Below are 19623 nucleotides of genomic sequence, written 5' to 3'. Positions count from 1 at the left end.
GGAAAGAAGAAGCTGCAGCTGCGGGAGGAGTTTCGTCGAGTCGCGGCTGTGGTCGGGATGGAACGGAGCAGCGGGGCGTCGCTGGCGCAGGAGCTCCGGCGCTGGGCGGCCGAGGAGATGCAGCTCCCGCCGGACAGAATCCCCTCCGAGAGTGCGGCCCGCCGGTGGGTGACATTCGGCCCTCTCCTGCCTCAGACCCGCGCCCGCCAGGCGGCTTCCTGGAGTATATTTCAAAAACTCCAGCAAAGGGAGAACCTCTGAGCATGTGCAGAGTTTAGGGTCTTGCGCTTCCGATGACCTAGTTGCTGGGAATCTGGCGGGCAGGGTGCTGTTGCCTCTAGGTCTTGCTTGCAAGTTTATTTTATTGCATGTAGAATTTGAAGGGACCCTTTTCTTTTGCTTGAACCCACAACCCTGAACCCTCCAGCGGCTGAGGCTGAGCTATCCCACCTTTTCCTCCAAGCTCAAGGTGGCATACACAGTTCTCCCACCCCGCCTCATCTCCACAACGACCCTGTGAGGTAGGTTAGGCTGAGAGGCAGTGTCAGATTCAGTGGGGATTTGAACTCAGGTCTCAAAGGTCTTAATCCAGCATTCTAACCGCAACACCATGCTGGCTCTCTGGTTTCCCACAGGCATCTGGTCGGCTACTGAGAGAACAGGATGCTGGGCTATTTGGGCCATTGAACTGATCCACCAGGGCTCTCTTCTTAGATTTATAGGACCTCCATTGGCTTAAGTCTGCCCTCAGCCAGCTAGGAGGAGGATGGGGAGAAAACTAGAATTGACTGAGTCCACCTATCATTGACTCTGCTTCTGCCTGCTGTGGGTCTCCCTATTTTCCATTCTAACCTTCCTAATGGGGCTCTGGCTGCAGTGCTTGGGCCTGATGGGTGTTAGAAGGCTGCACCTGTAACATTTACTTCCAACAATGTCTGTCTTAGAATTTCAGTCTCTTCTAAGCAGATTAATTCCACATTTCCCCCTGTTTAACCCAGTTGTGTACAGCAGAGATAAAAATTGTCCATCAGAATCTGAAACCTTACATAAAATGCCTGGTTAAACAAAAATAGTCCTCACCAAGCACTGGATGTTTGACAAGAAGGGGAGGGAGGTCTATTGAATTGGGCTCACAATTCTGAACGTGCAGGTGGGTCTGAGCCATGGGAGATTGCCAACAGCATTTCCTGCAAAGACCTTCTTGGCCAGGCAGCGGTATAATGAATCGAGTAGACCTTAAGGGATTCTGGTCCCAAGCCTTTGTAAATTAATCCAAGCGCCTAGAACTTTGCCCAGAAGCAAAGTTACATGCTGGTTGCATGTAATGGACTGTATGTTAGTCGCTCTGGAAGCCTTTTTGGCTTATGAGTGGGATATAAATGCTTTCCGTCCTTTCCCCTACTCTCTAGGATGTGCTCAGGTCAGTGTGCTGAGATCTGGAAATTCGTCATCCAGCATGTTCGCCACCAAAGGTAAGAAGCTAAATGGTTGTGTTCAGGAGAAGCACTGAAAGGCTGGTGGGGTAGGATTTAGCTTTTTATTTTCCTCACAGTGGGGAACTGGGAGATGTTGGCTGGACTTCATGCTGGCTTCGGCCGGTGGGAGTTGGAATCCAGCACACAACTTAACAACAACAACATTTATTAGGTTTGTGAGGTCCATGCCTTTACACAAAACACCATACAACACCGTTAAAAAGTAAACAATAAAATTATTAAAATAGGTTTAAGATTTTAAAAGCCTGTGCCGTGCTGTCGCAGCAAAGGGGACAAATCCAGACCAAACAAAAACAAAGAGGCAAAAAATGAAAAAACCCCCCATACAGGAAAAAGGATTCAACAGGTTAGGAGAGCGATGGGAGGGCCTTCACTATCTCATTCAGGAACCCCACCCTGGTTTTCATAGCCCTCGCCATGAAAACCGCTACCACGTGGGTAATCCGTGGGTCAGCGTCCACCAGCAGAAACTTTACTTGGTCCTCAGAATTGACTAATGACTTGGGAATAGTTTGTAAGATCGCATCCCTGAAGGCCGAGTAAATGGGACAGTACAACAAGTAATGCGTGAGGTCCTCTTTGGTTCTCATGTGGCAAGGACATAAACGGTGCTCTACCGGGATTTTTGCATATCTGCCTGACAGATAGGCCGTAGGGATAGTTTGAAAACGGGCCATGGTGAAAGCTCTCCGAAGTGTGGGATCGGTGATATTCGCCAAGTAATTGGCGCAGGTTTTAACTGATTTCAGTCGGGGAAACCAGTGGGAGGACCCTGGGTTCTGTATTTTTGTGATGTCTAACAGGGCGTCTCTCTCCAGGATCCATTCCTGAACTTTGTCCGGGCTCCACAATTTGAGTGTATTAAACTCCGGTAGGGTGTATCTAACCAGGATATCAGATAGGTTTTGACGCCAAGTGGTGTTCTTTTGAAGAGAAACAAAGGCTTGTTTGGCCAGTAAGGTGTTCGAGGTATTTGCAAGGTTGATGTAAAAACGTAAGAATCTCAAGTGGGCCCTGGCAGACACAGAAGGTAATCCTACCTCCACTCTCAAGTAAGCTGCCGGAGTTCCTTGAGGAAGGCCTAGGATCCTCTTGAGATAGTAATTTTGCAAGATTTCAAGCCGTTCCAACAGCCTCTGGTTCCACCCCCAGAGCTCTACCCCATATAACATCTGGGGAATAGCTTTCCCAACAAAAGCTCTTATTGCCGGGATCACCAATTGTCCTCCCCGGGTATAGAAGAAGCTAAGCAGGACACCAATTGTTCTTCGTGTTAGGAGGGTTACAGCCTTAAAGTGGGCTAGCCAACTAGATGTAGCCTGAAATGTAACACCCAGATATTTAAAAAAAGGGCACTGTTCAATTACATGTTCATCTAAAGACCATCTAAAAGTGTGGCGAGCTCTAGAGAACACCACAATTTTTGTTTTGTCGTAGTTTATCTTTAGTGAATTATGAGAACATAATTCTCATAATTCTCAGCACACAACTTGGAGGGCCACAGGCTCCCTGTCTCTAGGGTGAAGCTAGCTGCTAGCTGCCCACATTCAGCAATTCTTTAGGATGAGGAATTTTGCTACTCCTGGCATCCCGTTTGCATTCCTGGGACGTCTTGGGAAATAGATGGGGTGAAAAAGCCAGCTTTTATTATTGGCTCTGTTCTCGTGCCTTTAACGCTAGGCTGAGATACTTAGAATTACAGAATTGGAAGGGACACCGAGGGTCATCTAGTCCAACCCCCTGTTATGCAGGAATCTCAGCTAAAGCATCCATGACAGATGGCCCTCCAACCTCTGCTTAGAAACCTCCAAGGAAGGAGAGTCCACAACCCCCTGAGGGAGTGAGTCTGTTCCACTGTCGAACAGCTCTTACTGTCAGAAATGTATTACTGATGTTTAGTCAGAATCTCCTTTCTTGTAACCTGAAGCCAGTGGCTCAAGTCCTACCCTCCAGAGCAAGAGAAAGCAAGCTTGCTCCATCTTCCATGTGACAGCCCTTAAGATGTTTGAAGATGGCTATCGTATCTCCTCTTAGTCTCCTCTTTTCCAGGCTAAACATACCCAATTCCTTCAACCATTCCTCATAAGGTTTGTTTTCCAGACTCTTGGTCACCTTCCTCTGCACATGTTCCAGTTTGAAATTGGGGCGACAGTATTTTTTGGCACAGAGATCAAGTGGTGGGGGGTGCAATGCATTGCATTGACTTAATTTTTCTCTTTGTTGATACTTTAGGACCGTAAAGAAGATCCGGGGCAACTTGCTATGGTATCCTTTTGGTGGGCGTTTTCCTCCAGCGTTCCACACCTTCTGCTAAGAGTTATCCCTCATCTTTCTTTCACCCCTTCCAACAATGGTGTGGCAAACGAAGTTTGGCAATGGGCAAGTTCCTTTGCTGTTGGGCTGTAGCTCAGTGGTAGAGCATCCGCTTTGCATGCAGAAAGTCCCAGGTTCAATTCCCAGCATCTCCAGGTCAGGCTGGGAGAGGATCCTGCCAGAAACCATGGAGAGCTGCTGCCAGTCAGAGTAGACAGTTTTGAGCTAGATAGCCCTGTGGGCTGACTTGGTACAGTCAAACCTCTGTTCCCGAACGCCTCCATTATTGTATATTTCAGCTCCGAAAACCCGGAAGTAAATGCTCCGGTATTCAAACGTTTTTCGGAACCTGAACGTCCAACATGGCTTCTGAGTGAGTGTAACCAATCAGAAGCCGTGCCTCGGTTGCCAAACGTTTCAGAAGTCAAACAGTCTTCCGGAACAGATTATGTTTGACAACCGAGGTTTGACTGTATAAGGCAACTTTCTGTGTTCCTTCCCTTCGTCTGCTTCGCCATGTGGTAGGAAGCAGCATCAGTTGGATTTCTGTAGTGTATTTCCTTTTTATAATCTGCCGTTCCTCCAAGTGGATGCACAGTTCTCTCTGCCACTCCCTTCTTATCCCACCACAACAATTTGTGCCACTGCCTCCTTCATCAGTATTACTCCAAATGATGAACCTGCTCCTGTTTTCTGACTTCTGTCTAACACATTGCTTACATCTGCACCACGGTTTATTGTGTTATAAACAAGCCTAGCCTCTTGCTGAGCTCTCACACTGATGCTCCCTTGCCACGTCCATGAAAGGGCTTTGGTGTTTCATGAATCGCAGCTTGGCATGTCATCCAGACCCAGCAAACTGTGGTTGATCTTAACATACAATTTGTTTGAAAGACATCAAACCATGGTTTACGAAGCTGGCATTTTCAGCACACCATTGTTAAGACCGACCACAGCTTAGGGTGTGGACATAAGCACTGAATTGCGATTATTCATCAGAATCAGAAGCTTCCTGACTTTTTTATGACTATTTACCTCAAGGAATGGAAGTGGGAGCACACCTGCAGCAGAGAAAACTGGGTTCTGTGCTTATTGGCTTCTTGTGACTTCTGGACATAGTTGTTGTAGCGACTAAAGAAAAATGGTTTTTCTTAACCTGAACCTTTCATGTAGGTATCGGCAGATGGAGGAGACTGAGGTGAGAGATCAATATACTGGGAGGGATTTGGGTGTTGCTGTTTTTCCGTGTGGCTTGGGCTTTGTAATCTGTGGGGAAGGGGCTGCCTTTAGGATGTGGAGGGGGAGAACTTGGAGATAGAGGCCACATTCAAACCCTACATTTGTGGGATAGTGGGGCTGGGGGGTGGGTTGCCTTTATGTCTATGAGTATTGTGGGCAAATGAGGAGTGAGTGAGGTTAAATGTGCCATGGCAGAGTTCCACCCTAGCAGGGCTGGTGTTTTTCTCCCCAGGGTAAGCCCAGCAGCTCAGAATTGGAGAAGGAGCACCGTAAGCAGCTGGTCCAAGACATCTCCCGCCTGCGGGGGGAGCTGCAGCAGCTGGACTTGCAGATTGAATCAGCACAGCGTGAGCTCGTGGCTGATGGTGAGTGGGAGGACATTGGCTTAACGGTCATAAGGACTTGAACCTTGAGTTGTTGTTTTAAAAAAGGCCAAAACTAATGCCTAGTTTTAAAAAGAGGCCAAAACTAATGCCTAGTCTAGCACTTAGGACAATCCAACACAGGGGATCTTTGTTGTTATTCTAGCACTTGTGCAGAGATCCCCAAGCTGCGTGGGAGTTCCCACACGGCCCAATTTGTGATGCACCCTTGCTCTCGTCTGGTCTCTCAGAGGTCGCCCTGGAGACGGCACAGGAGGAGATCCGGGATGCCAAGCGCCGCAGCTTGCTGCTCAAGGCGTACTCTGCCCGGGTCGCAGCAGAGCGCCAGCAACTGCAAGCGAGAGCGGCAAAAGTCGGAGTCCGTCTGGAGCAGCTGCAAGAGATCGAGAGGTACAGTCCCCCATTTCCAGTCTCTGGGATAGGCAGGGCACATTTGTCCAGAATAGGGAACCAAGAGCCGAATGTGGCCCTCCCTGCCTGGCCCTTGGAACTCTTCTGAGCCCAAGCCCCCTCTCCACGCTACACCCCTCACTGGCCCCCGCTTTGCCCCCTCCTTGATTGTTTTTGCATGGGTGGAACTCTGATGACACCTCTCCCTTGCCCGGGTGGCGGGTGAACAGTCGTATATATAGCTTAGTGTACAAAGCTTAGTGTACAAAGGTGAAATCTGCATTGGTTGCTCTGCCCACAGTGGGCATGCAGGGAACGTTTGAGAGGTCTGCCCAGCCGCTGGAAGGGGGTTTGTTCTCTCCCTTCTAATTTGTTCTCTGTAGGAAGGCCAGGACAGCGGTGGTGTTCAGCAAGAAAGCCCCGGAGCCTGGATTCCCCAGCATGGAGCCGGAGGTTTTGGTGAGGACTGGTGGCTTGCTTGCAGGGAAGAGGGCAGAGTAGCTTCTTGCAAAGGTATATTTACTTGAGATCGGGGAAATCAGGATTTCGAAGTACTTATTTACATTGTAGTACTGGCTTAAGGACAGCTCTTTCTGGTCAAAGTGTACGTACCAATGTCTGGTTATTTATTGGCCGAAACCTTGATTCTGAAATCATAATCTTTTAATTTCTGGTGCTTATATCCCAACTTTTTTTCCCTTTCCAAGGAACTCAAGGTAGCACACACGGTTCTCTCCCTCATTTAATCCCCACAGTGACCCTGCGGGGTAGGCTAGGCTGAGAGGCAGTGACTGCCCCCAAGTCATCCTGTTCTCACAGCGGCCAACCAGATGCCTATGGGAAGCCCACAAACAAGACCTGAACCCAACAGCACTCTTCCCTCCTGTGGTTGCCAGCACTTTGTATTCAGAAACATGTTGCCTCTGACAGTGGAGGTAGCCATCAGGGTTCGGAGCCTGTGTTTTCCTTCTCCTCCAGGAATTTGTCTAATTCTCTGTTTAAGCCACACGAGTTGGTGGCCCTCATTGCATCTTGTGGGAATGAGTTCCATAGTTTAACTATGTGTGAAGATGTTATTTCTGTCCTGAATCTTCCAACATTCTAGTGTTGGCTCTAGTGTTTGTGCACGAATTCTAGCACATGCCAAGGTTCTGTGGTACGAGACCAGACACAGTTTTCGGGGCACGTTAATTCAGTAGATTCAGAGGGCTGTTTGGGGTATATGCGCTGTGGAAACTCAGTCAAGCGGTTAATCTCACCGCAGAAAACAGGCACTTAGCAGAGTTCACTTTTTACTAGGCCAACACCAACATGCACTGCTTCACATACATAATACTATTTATAGATGTTACGAGTAGTCTCCTCTCTCTTAGCCCAGAGAGGGCTATTTCCTTCAAAGTCCATGCTGTGTTAAAGTCCACAGCCAAGTCGTTGGTTCGGTTGCTTGCAAAGTCCTCTCTGAAGTCTGCCGATTTCCCAACTTCTTCCTCAGATGATCTCTTCAAAAAATATTCACTCAAATCCAGTTTCATCCTATAACCTTCAACAAGTCCTGCAAATCCCCTACCACAACAACCCACACAGCATGCTGTAACCTGAGTTTTCATGCGCAAAGTTTCTCCCAAATCTGCCCCATAGCACAGATAAAAGAGTTAGCTTGCCAGTGCATTGTGGGGAATGAGTCGTCATCTCAGCTGACTCATGGAGAATTCGAAACAAACAAACAAACAAAATTCCTTCCAGTAGCACCTTAGAGACCAACTAAGTTTGTTCTTGGTTATTTTGTTTCGACTACGGCAGACCAACAGGGTTACCTACCTACAGTATATCATGGAGAATTAACCTGTTAACTGCATTTTTAACAGGGGTAGGTATATTGGGGGGGGAACCTTAGCTGATGTCTGTCCCTTGTTTCTCTCCAGCGAGATGTCCAGGAGGCCTGCCAACTGCGCTTCCACTTCCTGAAGACCCTCTTTGAGCGCAGCGTATCAGGGCATTTTCCGTAAGAGCGTATCTTCCACCCCTTTCCCACTTTCCTTACATTTGGCCCATGTTTTGTATACTTTCCTCCCATTAGTCTTGCATTGTAGACCTCTCCCTTGCTCCACGAGTGCCCAGCTTCCGGATTTCACATTGGGTACCTAGAAATTTTGGAACAATGAGCCACGGTCTCTTTGGATGGCCTAACATAGCGCTGGCTAACCGAACTGGGAATCTGAGGTCTCTGCTGCAGTGCTAATCCTCCAATTTTTTTAGATTGGGGGGGTGGCTTTAATGGGACTTTGCCTGCCTCTGCCAGATGTTCGACTAGATGACATTTAAGGTTACCTCTATCTCGTATGATTCTATGAGATGTCATGGGTCGAACCTGCGATCTTCTAGAAGGAAAGCAGTTCATAATTCTACCCCCCCCCCCCAAAATACCTGCACTGGCTCCCTGTCTGCTTCTATACTTAGTGCTCCCTTTCTAAGGCCCTTGCAGCTAAAGACCCTCTCCCCAGAGGGTACACGCTACCCCACACGGTTTGTCCTTTCCAAACTCCTTAAATCTTTAAACCATTTGGGAGTGCCCTTTCCTTTTTGGTATCCTTCCCCTTTTAAAAACATCCTGGTCAGTCATACTTGTCCTTTTCTCCCCGCCTCTTCAAGCAGGTTTGGAAAACCTGTGGACCTCCAGAGATGATGTTGGACTACAGCTTCCTTCATCCCTGGCCATTAGCCGTGCTTGCTGGGGCTGTTCCAGGAGTTGTAGTTCAGCCACATCTGGAGGGCCACAGGTTCCCTGCGCTTGCCCTTGAGTTTCTAATGCCCCTTTTCCCCCCTTTCCATCTCAGCAGCGGGATGAATGAGGAGCAGCTGAACCCTTCCTACCAGCACTGGCTGAGCGTTGTGGAGGTAGGACCACACGTTGCAGAGCAGCGATGAGGAAGCCTGTTGCTGTGCTTGGGCAGCCTGCTCTATGACTGCCTGTGAGCAGGCTCTCTCTCTCTCTCTCTCTCTCTCTCTCTCTCTCTCTCTCTGAGTGTGTCTTTGAGGTCACCCTCACTACCTTTCCCTGTCTCCCCACAGAAAGTAGCCGGCTCCCACCCTCCAGCCCACATCCTTTCAGCCCTGGAGCACCTTGCCCTGCAGAACACACAGCAGCTGCAGGAGCTCACCACCAGCATCAACATTCCTAGGGATGTGGAAGCGCTCAAGTAGGTCCTGCCCCAGGGGAGAGGGGTGGCGGCAATGGGTCTCCTGGGCCAAAGACAGTACCCAGCACCCCCAGGCAGCCTCTGGAGAGGTCCGGAGGGTGGCAACATGAGAACGGGACTTTTCTGCAGTGGCCCTCCATTTGTAGAATGCTGTCCCCAGGGAGGCACACCTGGTGCCTTCATTTAGGTGCCAGGCGAAAATGTTCCTCTTCAACCAGGCAGCCACTGGTTGACAGCCAGTGCCATGGAAGGGGGGGATTATTGAGTTGTCTTTGTTTTTGTTTTCATTATGTATTTTCTGTTTTTTATATTGTGGTGTTTATCTCGTGAACTGCCCTGAGACCTGGGGGGTATAGGCCGGTATGCAAATTTAATTAATTACTAAATAGTAATGGGGCAGGGCCAGGGAAGGGTGTGACCTGGGGAGAGGAGGCATGGCCTGGGGAGAAAGCCTGAGGTTCTTCAATGGCTCCCGTTTCAATTGCCCACAATGTCCCAGACATCTCTCTATGGAGCAGAACTGTGGGGAACTTAACCTGGCTGGCCTCAAACCAGCTATTTTTTACGGAAGCATCGCTGTTCTTTGGCACCAGTAGCCCATCAAGGCTCGGGGGAAGTGGTGGGGGTGGGGGGAAACGCACAATGTCAAGCGATCGCTCAGAGTCAGAGTCTTCCCCTCGGTATCTCTGAGGCACCTCGGGGTCTACAGTTCTTCCATTTCTGCCCCACGCTCAGGTTTCGCTATGATAGCGCCCACCTGGAGGATGTCTCAGAGCCAATGGATGACCTGCCCTCTGTCCGGAGCCTCATACAGGTGAGGGCCCTTGGCGCTGCCTTGTGGCTGAATGTAACGGGGGGGGGGGCGGGTATAGCTATGGTTCACACGTGGTCTGTTTTATCTCTCATGGATAGGGCTGTCAAGCACCTACCTTGCCTGAGTTTCTGAATGAGTGCCGTTTCCAGTGCAGCTTTTACTTCGGCCAGTTCATACATTCAGTTCTTCACTGCTTGAAGGTGCTTGTGCTGCCCACATTCACTCTTGTGTGAATTCTGAAAGAGCTAACTAAAGACACCGGTTATCTGAAAACTTGTTTTCTTGGAAGTGTATAATTGTTCTCTGCAAATTATTTTGGGCAGCAGGATGTAGGGCGGATGTGATGATAAGGACATTGGAAGTTACATTTCTGAGCACTATTCAAAGAGTTGGTGCTGACTTTTAAAGCCCTAAATGGCCTTGGCCCTGTGTACCTGAAGGAGCGTCTCCACCCCCATCGTTCAGCTTGGAAACTGAGGTCCAGCTCCAAGGGCCTTCTGGTGCTTCCCTCACTTTGAGAAGTGATTTTAGAGGGGACCAGGCAGAGGGCCTTCTTGGCAGTGGCACCCACCCTGTGGAACGCCTTCCCATCAGATGTCAAGGAAATAAACAACTATCTGACTTTTAGAAGACACCTGAAAGGCAGCCCTGCATAGGGAAGTTTCTAAAGTGTGATGTCTTACTTTAATTTGTTGGAAGCCACCCAGAGTGGTTGGGGCAACCCAGGCAGGCGGGCGGCATTAAAATAAATTATTATTATTATTATTTATTAGCTGCCTTCTACTGAGTCAGGCTTTTGGTCCATCTAGTTCAGTTCTGTCTACACTCGACTGGCAGCAGCTCTCCAGACTTCCAGACAGGAGCTTTTCCCTGCCTTGCCTGGAGATGTCAGGAATTGAGCCTGGGACTTTCTGCGTACGAAGCAGATGCTCTGCCGCTGCGCCAAACCTTCCCGTGCTTTGTCAGTGCTGTCGTTTCCCATAGGAGTTGTGTGCCCAAAGCAAAGGGGGCACTCATAATCTTTGCTTTCCTTCTTCCTCTCCTGGTGGGCAGGAGGGCTGGAGCAAGTGTGAGTTGCTTTGTGTGGAGCAGATCCCTTTAAACGCCCAGGAGAGGAGCCTCTTGGCTCGGCTGGAAGCTGTCGTCCAGGAGATGCATAGCCTGCTATCTGATGACTCGGAGCGCTCTATCCTGGCCAGGTGAGAAGACGGATCTTGCAGTTGCGGTTCCTTCAGGGGAGACTGTAGAGCAGCAATGGAGCCGTGCATCTCACTTTTAAAAACAAAAGCCAATATTTCCCAAAGTGGGTGATAACCCCCCCCCCCTGGGGAGGGTGCGGTATGCTGGAACGATCCGGGGGGGGCAGTATTAGCCTTGGGTGCAATTGGGGGGTGTTGAATAAAAATAAGGGCAGTGGAAGCAAACGGGGAGACACCCGTAAATAAAATAATTGCTGCTTCTGCACTGTGTGAACAGACACGTGTCAGGGATTCTCATCCCCCTTTTTTCCCATGCTGCCTCCCATCCCAGAGCTGCGTTTGAGCTGGAGCTCCGGGCCATGCGGTTGAGGGGATACAGAGACGGGCTTCTGCAGGGCTGCCGGGAGCTGGAAGAGGTGGTGAGGACCCGGCAAGAGGAACTGCAGGCTGTGCAAGCTAAACGCCAGAGCATCCTGGACTTCCGCCACCTGGTGGTGAGTGTGTGTATTCGAGGGGGAAAGAGTTGTGCAGGTATAAGGATCATAGGCGTGTGGAGTTGAAAGGGACCCCCAGGGTCATCTAGCCCCATCCCCTGCCATGCAGGAATCTCTTGCTTGAACCCACCACCCTGAGATGAACAGCCGAATTCTCTACCAACCGAGCTATCCCAGCAATAGATCCAGAGTGTCTGAGGAGTAGGGTTAAAAGCCTTGAGACGATACAGTGGTACCTTGGGTTATGAACTTAATTCGTTGCAGAGGTCCGTTCTTAACCTGAAACCGTTCTTAACCTGAGGTGTACTTTCGCTAATGGGGCCTCCCGCGCCGCTGGCGCATGATTTCTGTTCTCATCCTGGGGCAAAGTTAGCAACCCGAGGTAACTACTTCTGGGTTAGCGGAGTTTGTAACCCGAAGCGTTTGTAACCCGAGGTACCACTGTACTGCTTAGAAGCCATTTTGGCATGTAAGAAGTATATGAATGAATAAATAATTATACAGAAGGATGTCAACTTTCTCTCTCTCCCCCCACCCCCACCCCCTCATAAATATAATGGACTACAATACCCATCATCCCTGGCCCACAGGCCATGTTGATTGGTTGGTGGGGCCTCTGGCAACATCTGGCAGGTGCTATATTGGAGGAGGTTGTTAAAAGCCCCCTCTTTCCCTTTTCAGAGTTCCCTCTGAAGTGGATGGTTCCCATTCTAGGAATTTTAGCTCTGGGAGGGTCTGCTGGCAACTCCCAGCACCCTTAACAAACTTCAGCTCCCAGAATGCTTTGGGGGAAGCCGTGACTGAAGTGGTACCATACTGCATTAACTGGATTATGTGAATGTGGCCTCTTGTGTTTGTTTGTTTGTGTGTGTGTGTGTGTCTATGCCATTAGGAGAGGCTTTGGGGGAAGTGGGTTCCTTGTGCAAGTCTGCACTCTTTTGAAAAGTAGCTCCTTAATCTCCCTTCTCTGCCTCCTTCCTACAGAATGAGAAACAGCAGCACATCCGGGCGCTCATCAAGGGAACGTCGTATCTTAAGTCACAGCTTCGCAAGGACCAGGCAGAGGCAAGATCTGAGCCTCCCTTTCACCCCTACATGAATATTATTTATGGCCCGGGGTGGCAGTGTGCCAGAATCTGTTGCTTAGAAGTAGGGAGATGAAGTCTGGCTATGTAGAAAGGGGGGCATGCTAGATGTTGGGGTCAGGCTAAGGGGCAGCATCATATTTTGAGAGGGCGAGTGTGGACTACCAGCTCCCATCAGCCCCTTGCAACATTCCCATTGGTCAAGGCTAATGGGATTTGTAGCCCAACCTGGTGACCTCCATAAATTATCTTAGAATTGTAGAGTTGGAAGGGACTGAAAGGGTCATCTAGTCGCCAGGTTTCCCCATACCTAATGCACCATCTGCTTAAAGCCAGACTGGTCATGCTACAAAATTCATATGCTGGACCTAAGAATCTGCCTTATGCCAGGTTGGTCTGTTTGCCCACCCAGCCAAGGATTATCTCGTCTGACTGGCACCTGTGGTTCTCCAGGAACTCAGGTGGGGCTCTGCAACGTTGAGGGCTAGAAACTTTCAAAATAAATCTTATAAAAAGTGCATCAAGGAGACCTGGGATTCCATGTTTTGCACCTGGAGGCAGAGGTTCTGTGCTTACGTGGCACCTTTGTGACCATGCAGGTTTTTCTTTTATGTCTCTCCATCAGATCCAAGACTTCATCGAAAAGAAGCTGCTGCCTCAAGAGCAATGGGTGAAGGGAGCAGCGGAGCAACTGGAGGATAGGGTGGACCGCGAGGTTCGACAGTTTGGGACCATCGCTCTGCCTTGCCTGCTGCGCCGCGATATCCCTGTGTGAGTTGACCTGCTCCCCGACCCATGGATGAGCAACGCTGTGGGCTCTAGAAACAGGAGAGCCCTGCATTGGGCAGCAAGATATCTACTTCTAAGTTTCTCATTTTTAAAAGAGCAAAGTCACGCTTTGGACATGTCTCCTGAAATTGTTGAAGCTGGAGAACTGGCTGCAAGTAAGAGTAGCCTTCCCTGATCCTGGTGCTCCCCAGATGCTGTTGAACTGCAACTGACCATGAGCCATGCTAGAGTTGAGGCAGCAGGGTGGGCAAGGCTGCTAAAGACTTTTGCTCGCTGGAGGCGGGTGGTTAATTGGTCCTGGCTCCTCCTGCGATGATCAAAGCCGGAATATATTGGCCGAAACAAGTACAAATAGTTAAACTGTATTCAAATGAGATCGATGTGGGTTTCGGGTCTTGTCCTTCTCTGATGCATAATCTGGAGGGTGGTTAATTTATATTTTAAGCCTGACGGCACTTAGAGCTGTTTGTATCCCATGGCCCCATGTGCACTACACATTTAAAGCAGTATCATGCCACTTTAAATTGCCATGCCTTCCCCCAGAGAATCCTGGGAACTGTAAAGGGCGCCAAAGAGTTTCTTGGGAGTCCCTTATTCCCCTGCCAGAGGTACAATTCCCAGAGTGGTTTAACAATCGGGGAACTCTGGGAATCGTGACATTTCCCAGGATTCTTTGGGGGGGGAGCCGTAAAGGATTCAAAGTGGTACGATACTGCTTTAAATGTATAGCGCGGACGGGGCCCATGTTCATACCTCAAGCAAGCACACAAATGTGTGTGCATTGGGACCAGAATGCATCCTCTGTCTTTGATTTGAAGACACGGCGTGGGGTGGAGAGGAAATTGTGACCCCTTCTTTCTGACACAAATACACACATCCCAAAAAATATTTCAGGTCTCGGCGAATCCCCGCCCATGAGCTTTCTATCCACCGCCTGAGCCGAACAGCGCCAGCCGTGTACCAGCCCTTCCTCAATGTGTGCCAGGGAGTTGCCTTCCCTCTCTACAAGGTGAGTGCCTCTCTGCTGCGGGCTTGGTTTATATCTAGGTGGGGTGGGGGGAAGGAAGCTAATTGGATTGTATCACTTGAAATAACTTTTTCTCCTCCCCCCCTTCATCTCCCCCCAGTAGCCCAGTGGTAAAGACTATGCAGGAAGTCCTAAGTTCGCCTTTTTGTTTATAGTAGGACAGCGGGCACTCACCTGTGACACTCCAGCTTTTGCTAGACTGCTACTCCCATTATCCCCAGCAACCATGGCCCAGATGTCAGGGATGATGGGAGTTGTAGTCCACTAGCTTCTGGAGGGCCTCAGGTTAGCCGTCTCTATGTTATAAGGATCAGGAAACAGATGGTGGGAGAAATGCCAGGAGTCATACTGGGCTTCATGGACAAATAGCCTGGCCTGGTGCAAGGCGGCTTCCCCATGTTCCTGGAATCCCGCACAGCCTTTTTTTGCAGGCTCCTTTTCTGTAGCAAGAAAAAATGTGTTCTAGTGGCTTCGCATATTATGCAGAAGCCGACACAATTGCCATGTCCTGTCTGTGAAAGCAGAGAGCTCTGGGCGACCCCAGTTCCGTGAAGCGTGCATTTTTATTCTGTATGCACCTTTAGGTATGCCCTACTTTATAGAACAGGACAGAATTTTGTTGGATTAGTCCATTGCTAGGGCTGGGCGATAACTGGTTTTCAACACCACGACAGATCACCTGCTAAACATCGTGATATGCTGATATGTCACAATGTCTGAAACAATGTGGAGGCATTGGCTGGCTTCACAGTTTCTCCCCACATTGTGTGTGCAAAAATCACATCATGGTTTGCAATACATCAAAAATTGTGAAACTGATATCATACTGGTTTTGGGCAATATATCAATATATCGCCCAGCCATATCTGTCACCCGTATCAAGAGAACAAAATGCAGTTCATTGCCACATCGAACAAAAAGTCTGTTTCTTGGGTGAAATAGCTGGAAATTAAACATGAAGCTTTATTTTAAATAGGGCTGCTGCTTGTCAAAATGACTCGGTACCCTTAACTCTGAACCTTTACCAGTGGTCTAAAATCTACCCTAGATACCTTTTTCTAAAATGGGAGGCTTTCCCGTGTTGCTCTCCAGCATCTTGTGTCGATGTCTTCTGTGCCCCGTGCTCCATCATTCCTCTCTGTCTCCAGGCCCCGGAGGAGCTGCTTGTGCACACCACAGAGCTGAAGAAGATGCTCATTCTCCTGCGTGCCCAACTGGGCTCAAAGCAGAGGGCACTGGGAAGCCTGCAGCGCCAGCTGGATAACTCCCCGGAACCAGATGCACAGGGTGAGTCAGCCTTAGCGTGGCACCTCTTGGAGAAGGGGGCCGTGGCTTGTGGGTGGAACATCTGCTTACCATGTAAAAATCCCAGCTTCAGTCGCCAGCATCTTCGGTTAGGGCTGGGAATATCCACTTCCTGAAAACCCTGGAGAGCCCCTGCCAAGTCAGTGCAAACCAGGCAAGGGTGGATGTGTTTCCCCCCCCCCCCAACCTGAGGGCCACATTCCTTTCTAGGCAAGCTTTTGAAGGCCATGTGCCAGTTGTGGGTGGGGCCAGAAGCACAAGTGGGCGGAGCAACAGGTAAGAATGTTATCCTTTGTACAATAGGCCGGTTTCTACACACACACACACACACAAAATTGCCCCCTCTGTATTCTCCATTCAAGCAAGAGGCATTATCGGAGTTCCTGCCAAGCCAAAACACTGGAATAGGCCTAGTTCCCTCACCTGTGGCCCTCCACCAATGGCTCAACCAATACCCATCAATGTTCTTTCTCAGGAACACTGGAAAATACTTTATATGCCAGTGGTTTTTAACCAGTGTGCCGTGGCACCCCAGGGTGCTGCAAGCAACAGGGGCTACTTTGGTGGCTTCCCGGAGGACTCTCAAGGAGAGGGGAGAGGGGGCCAAGGGAACACTCCACAAGGGAGGGGTTTCAGAAAGGGGCGAGGGGCTACCGGCTCTGCAGACAAGGGGTGACATAGCTGGACTTCTGAGGCTCAGAGCATGTTTCCCCACAGAGGAGCCGCAGAAAGAATGTGGCTGGTCAAGGGAGCCGTGGACTCAAAAAGGTTGAAAATCTCTGTCTTTTGCTAACTCCAGGAATACACTTCCTTCTGTTCTGTGTTAGGCTTCATTGGTGCAAGCAGGGTGTTGCTACTACCATACTATTTCAAAAATGCATTTTTAGTTTCCGTTTTTGTGTATGACATGGACTATAACCCCGAGGCCACCCACAAGTTGTGGGAGGTAAAAAAAAACCTCCGTACATAGTCGCTGCTTGATACTCAGCAAGTCCTTCCCAACTCTGCCTCTCCCCCTCTGTCCCCAGCTCTCGTGCAGGAGGTGCAGAGCCACGATGAGGAGCAGGTCCGCGAACTGCTGCCCCGGATCCAGCGCATGACGGATCAGTGCCGGTGTCGTATTGAGCGTTGGCAGGAGGTACAGGCTGTCATGGACGCCTGGTAAGTGGAGGGAGGTTGGCAAGGCATTGTGGGATACATTCCTGGGCCTAGTCCCTTCCGGATACAGTTGGGACCACAACTCCCATCATCCCTGGCTGTTGCCCATGCTGCTTGGGGCAGATGGGAGTTGGTGGACTCAACATGGCATCTACCTTTGGGTTAGGGCAGCCTTACTCAAACATGGGTCCCATCATCCGTGAGGAATAATGTGTGAATACTGGGTGATAGATATAGGACACAATATAGATTTTAACGTCCGGGGAAAACTCTGGAAAAGTGATTTGAAGTTCATAGCATGTTATTCTTTGAAGAATAACTACTTGACAATGATTTACAGATGGTATTTAACTCAGAGTAAGCTTGCTAACATGTATAAGACTGAATCAGACAAGTGCTAGCGATGCAAAGAGGTGGCGGGAATGTTCTTTCATATGTAAGAGGGTAAAAGAGTATTGGGAAATAATCCATAATTAATTGAAAAAAATGTTTAAAAGTACTTCCCCCCCAAAAAAAACCCAGAGTCCTTTTTTGGGGGGATAATTCAGACTGAAATTCCCAGGTGTTTAAAAAAAATGTTATTTATGTATGCCACTACTGTGGTCCATGTTTTGTTAGCCCAAAAATGGAAAACGAGCGAGGTCCCAACCAAAGAAGAATGGCAGCTCAAGTTGACAGAATATTTGCAGCTTGCAGACTTAACATATAGAATAAGTGGCTGAATTGCAACTAATCACCAAACTTAAAACCATGGAGAAACCTGGTCTGAACAAAGACATTGGATTCTTATCTCATTATACACGACAAAGCTATCTTTAGCCATCTCACCCCTTGCCTTTCCCTGCAAGACTACCGGTAATTGCAGTCATTAACAGTCGTCAACAGGTTTTCCACACCTATCAGCTGATCACCCATTCCCACCACCCTTCTGAGTAATACCCCTACCCACTCCCTCACTATATTTAAGGGTCAGGTGACTTCCGTTTCAGTGTATCTGAAGAAGCTCATACCAAGAACAAACTTAGTTGGTCTCTAAGGTGCTACTGGAAAGAATTTTTTATTTTATTTTATATAGAATAAGAGAACGAAGAACATACGTTTAGAGAAGATCGGAAAACGTTTATTGAATATATGGGAAATAACTGTGTACAGCTGAAAATGCTGGCAGCACTAAGATAAATTCAACAGTGTAAACAAGTTTTGATGGATGTAATAATGGAATACTGAACGGTATAGGTTTTGTAAAATGTGCAGGGATTTATGAACTATGGAAAGACAAGGGAAGTCACTGATATTTTAGGGATGTAAAAATGAGTGCTTTAAATTGTAAAACAGAAATATATATGGATGGAATAATGTGTGGATGGTCCAGTATCCACCCCAATGCAATGTCATATTGTGGGATGCACCTGCAAAATAAACCCCACAGTCTGGAGGAGCCCTAGTTGACAGGGATTTCTGCCTTCAACCTAAATAAAAGAAGAAATTGGTGCACAGGACCCATCAGCTCTGAGGTTCTTGGTTTTTGGGGGTGGGGTGGGGTGGGGGTAATGCAAAAAACTACCCCAGCTGCCACTCTGAAACACCCTCTCTGTTCTCCCTCTTCCAGGTGGGAGCAACCCGCGCAGTTTGTACTCCCCACCGAGCGCCGTCTTGGCTTCACCCTGCAGCAGTGGCTGGAGCGCTGGACCCTGGCTGCCAAAGCTCTGCAACAGAAGCGGAAGCAGCAACAACAGCACCAGAGCTGGGTCTGAGACCAGTGTGGGAGAGTGCTGGGCATTCGTGTGAAAATGACACACACACACACACACACACACACCCGACTTGCTGGAATAGATATCTCAGCATAGCTGCACTCATTACCGAAGGGGCATGGCATAGGTCAGGTTGCTATGGGGAGGAACTAAGAGTGGTGTGTCACACACACACACACACCAGCACCAGCATCCTTTCTTGCTGTAAGTTATGATTTGAAAAGTAGAATGTGCCTTCATATTTTCTAATTGTTTCGAATAAATCTCACTGCATCAAAACACGCCTTCATATTTTCCAGTTCTTTGGGCTGAATCAAAATGCCATGAAAGCTCGGGGATGGGGGGGACACACATGACCACAACGACTTGCTCTCATCCTTCTGTGGCCTGGCTCAGCCATTTCTAACTTCTGCTATTCGTGCTGCTGCCCTGCGATTTTGGCAGCAGTTCCTCACTTCTGCACCTGGCAGGATCCTTCATTGGTTTGTTGCTCCTCCCCAAGAAAGCAGGGTTCCATCTAAGGCTGGGGATAGGGGGTCTGTGGCTTGCAGATGTTGGGACTCGGACTCCCATCAGCCCCTGGCAACCTAGCCAGTGATCGGGGATAGTGGGAGTTGTAGTTCAGCAACAGCTTGTGAGCCACTGGTTCCCCCCCCCCCCAAACACACACACCTGAAGTAAAGCTAAGGTTTGTGGTGCTTCACAGGCCAGGTGGGCATTCAGAAAACAGAAGTTCTACCATCTCACAGCAAAAAGGGAAACCACCTTGGAACATCTGCAAAGCAAATTGGCTGCATTTTTGGCACTGAAAAGGGTTTGTGTTGCTTAACCTACCAGCAGTCTCTTGATTCCTCAAAACATCATTTTGGCTAGGAAGTAATTTATGTTATCAAAGATGGCTCTGGTCTATCTTGAATTACAGTGCAGGTGAAAGGATAACCATTTCCCAGACATATAAACCCACTCTGGTGTTTGTGGTG

At 49.0% G+C, this 19623-nt stretch overlaps 1 protein-coding gene across 2 annotated transcripts; it reads left to right on the top strand.

The window, feature by feature from the left end:
* Window positions 1-18914, top strand: HAUS5 (HAUS augmin like complex subunit 5). 2 transcript variants are annotated; one of them, XM_033158165.1, is made up of 19 exons: window positions 1-164; window positions 1410-1472; window positions 3729-3761; window positions 4983-5007; window positions 5281-5413; window positions 5662-5821; window positions 6205-6280; window positions 7744-7823; window positions 8656-8716; window positions 8891-9018; window positions 9754-9832; window positions 10886-11031; window positions 11363-11525; window positions 12510-12590; window positions 13236-13381; window positions 14294-14408; window positions 15575-15713; window positions 16760-16892; window positions 18499-18914. In XM_033158165.1, the coding sequence occupies exons 1-19, from the start codon at window positions 58-60 to the stop codon at window positions 18641-18643; spliced, it is 2013 nt and encodes a 670-aa protein (XP_033014056.1). In that variant the 5' UTR covers window positions 1-57; the 3' UTR covers window positions 18644-18914. The 2 variants fall into 2 exon arrangements, with proteins under 2 accessions (XP_033014056.1, XP_033014057.1); XM_033158166.1 differs by lacking the exon at window positions 1-164 and having other exon boundaries at window positions 1447-1472; window positions 4979-5007.
* The last annotated feature ends 709 nt before the right edge of the window (window positions 18915-19623 follow it).

Source organism: Lacerta agilis, chromosome 8 (assembly GCF_009819535.1).
Source record: "Lacerta agilis isolate rLacAgi1 chromosome 8, rLacAgi1.pri, whole genome shotgun sequence".
Taxonomy (NCBI): Eukaryota; Metazoa; Chordata; class Lepidosauria; order Squamata; family Lacertidae; genus Lacerta; species Lacerta agilis.
This window is presented reverse-complemented; position numbering and strand designations above follow the sequence as displayed.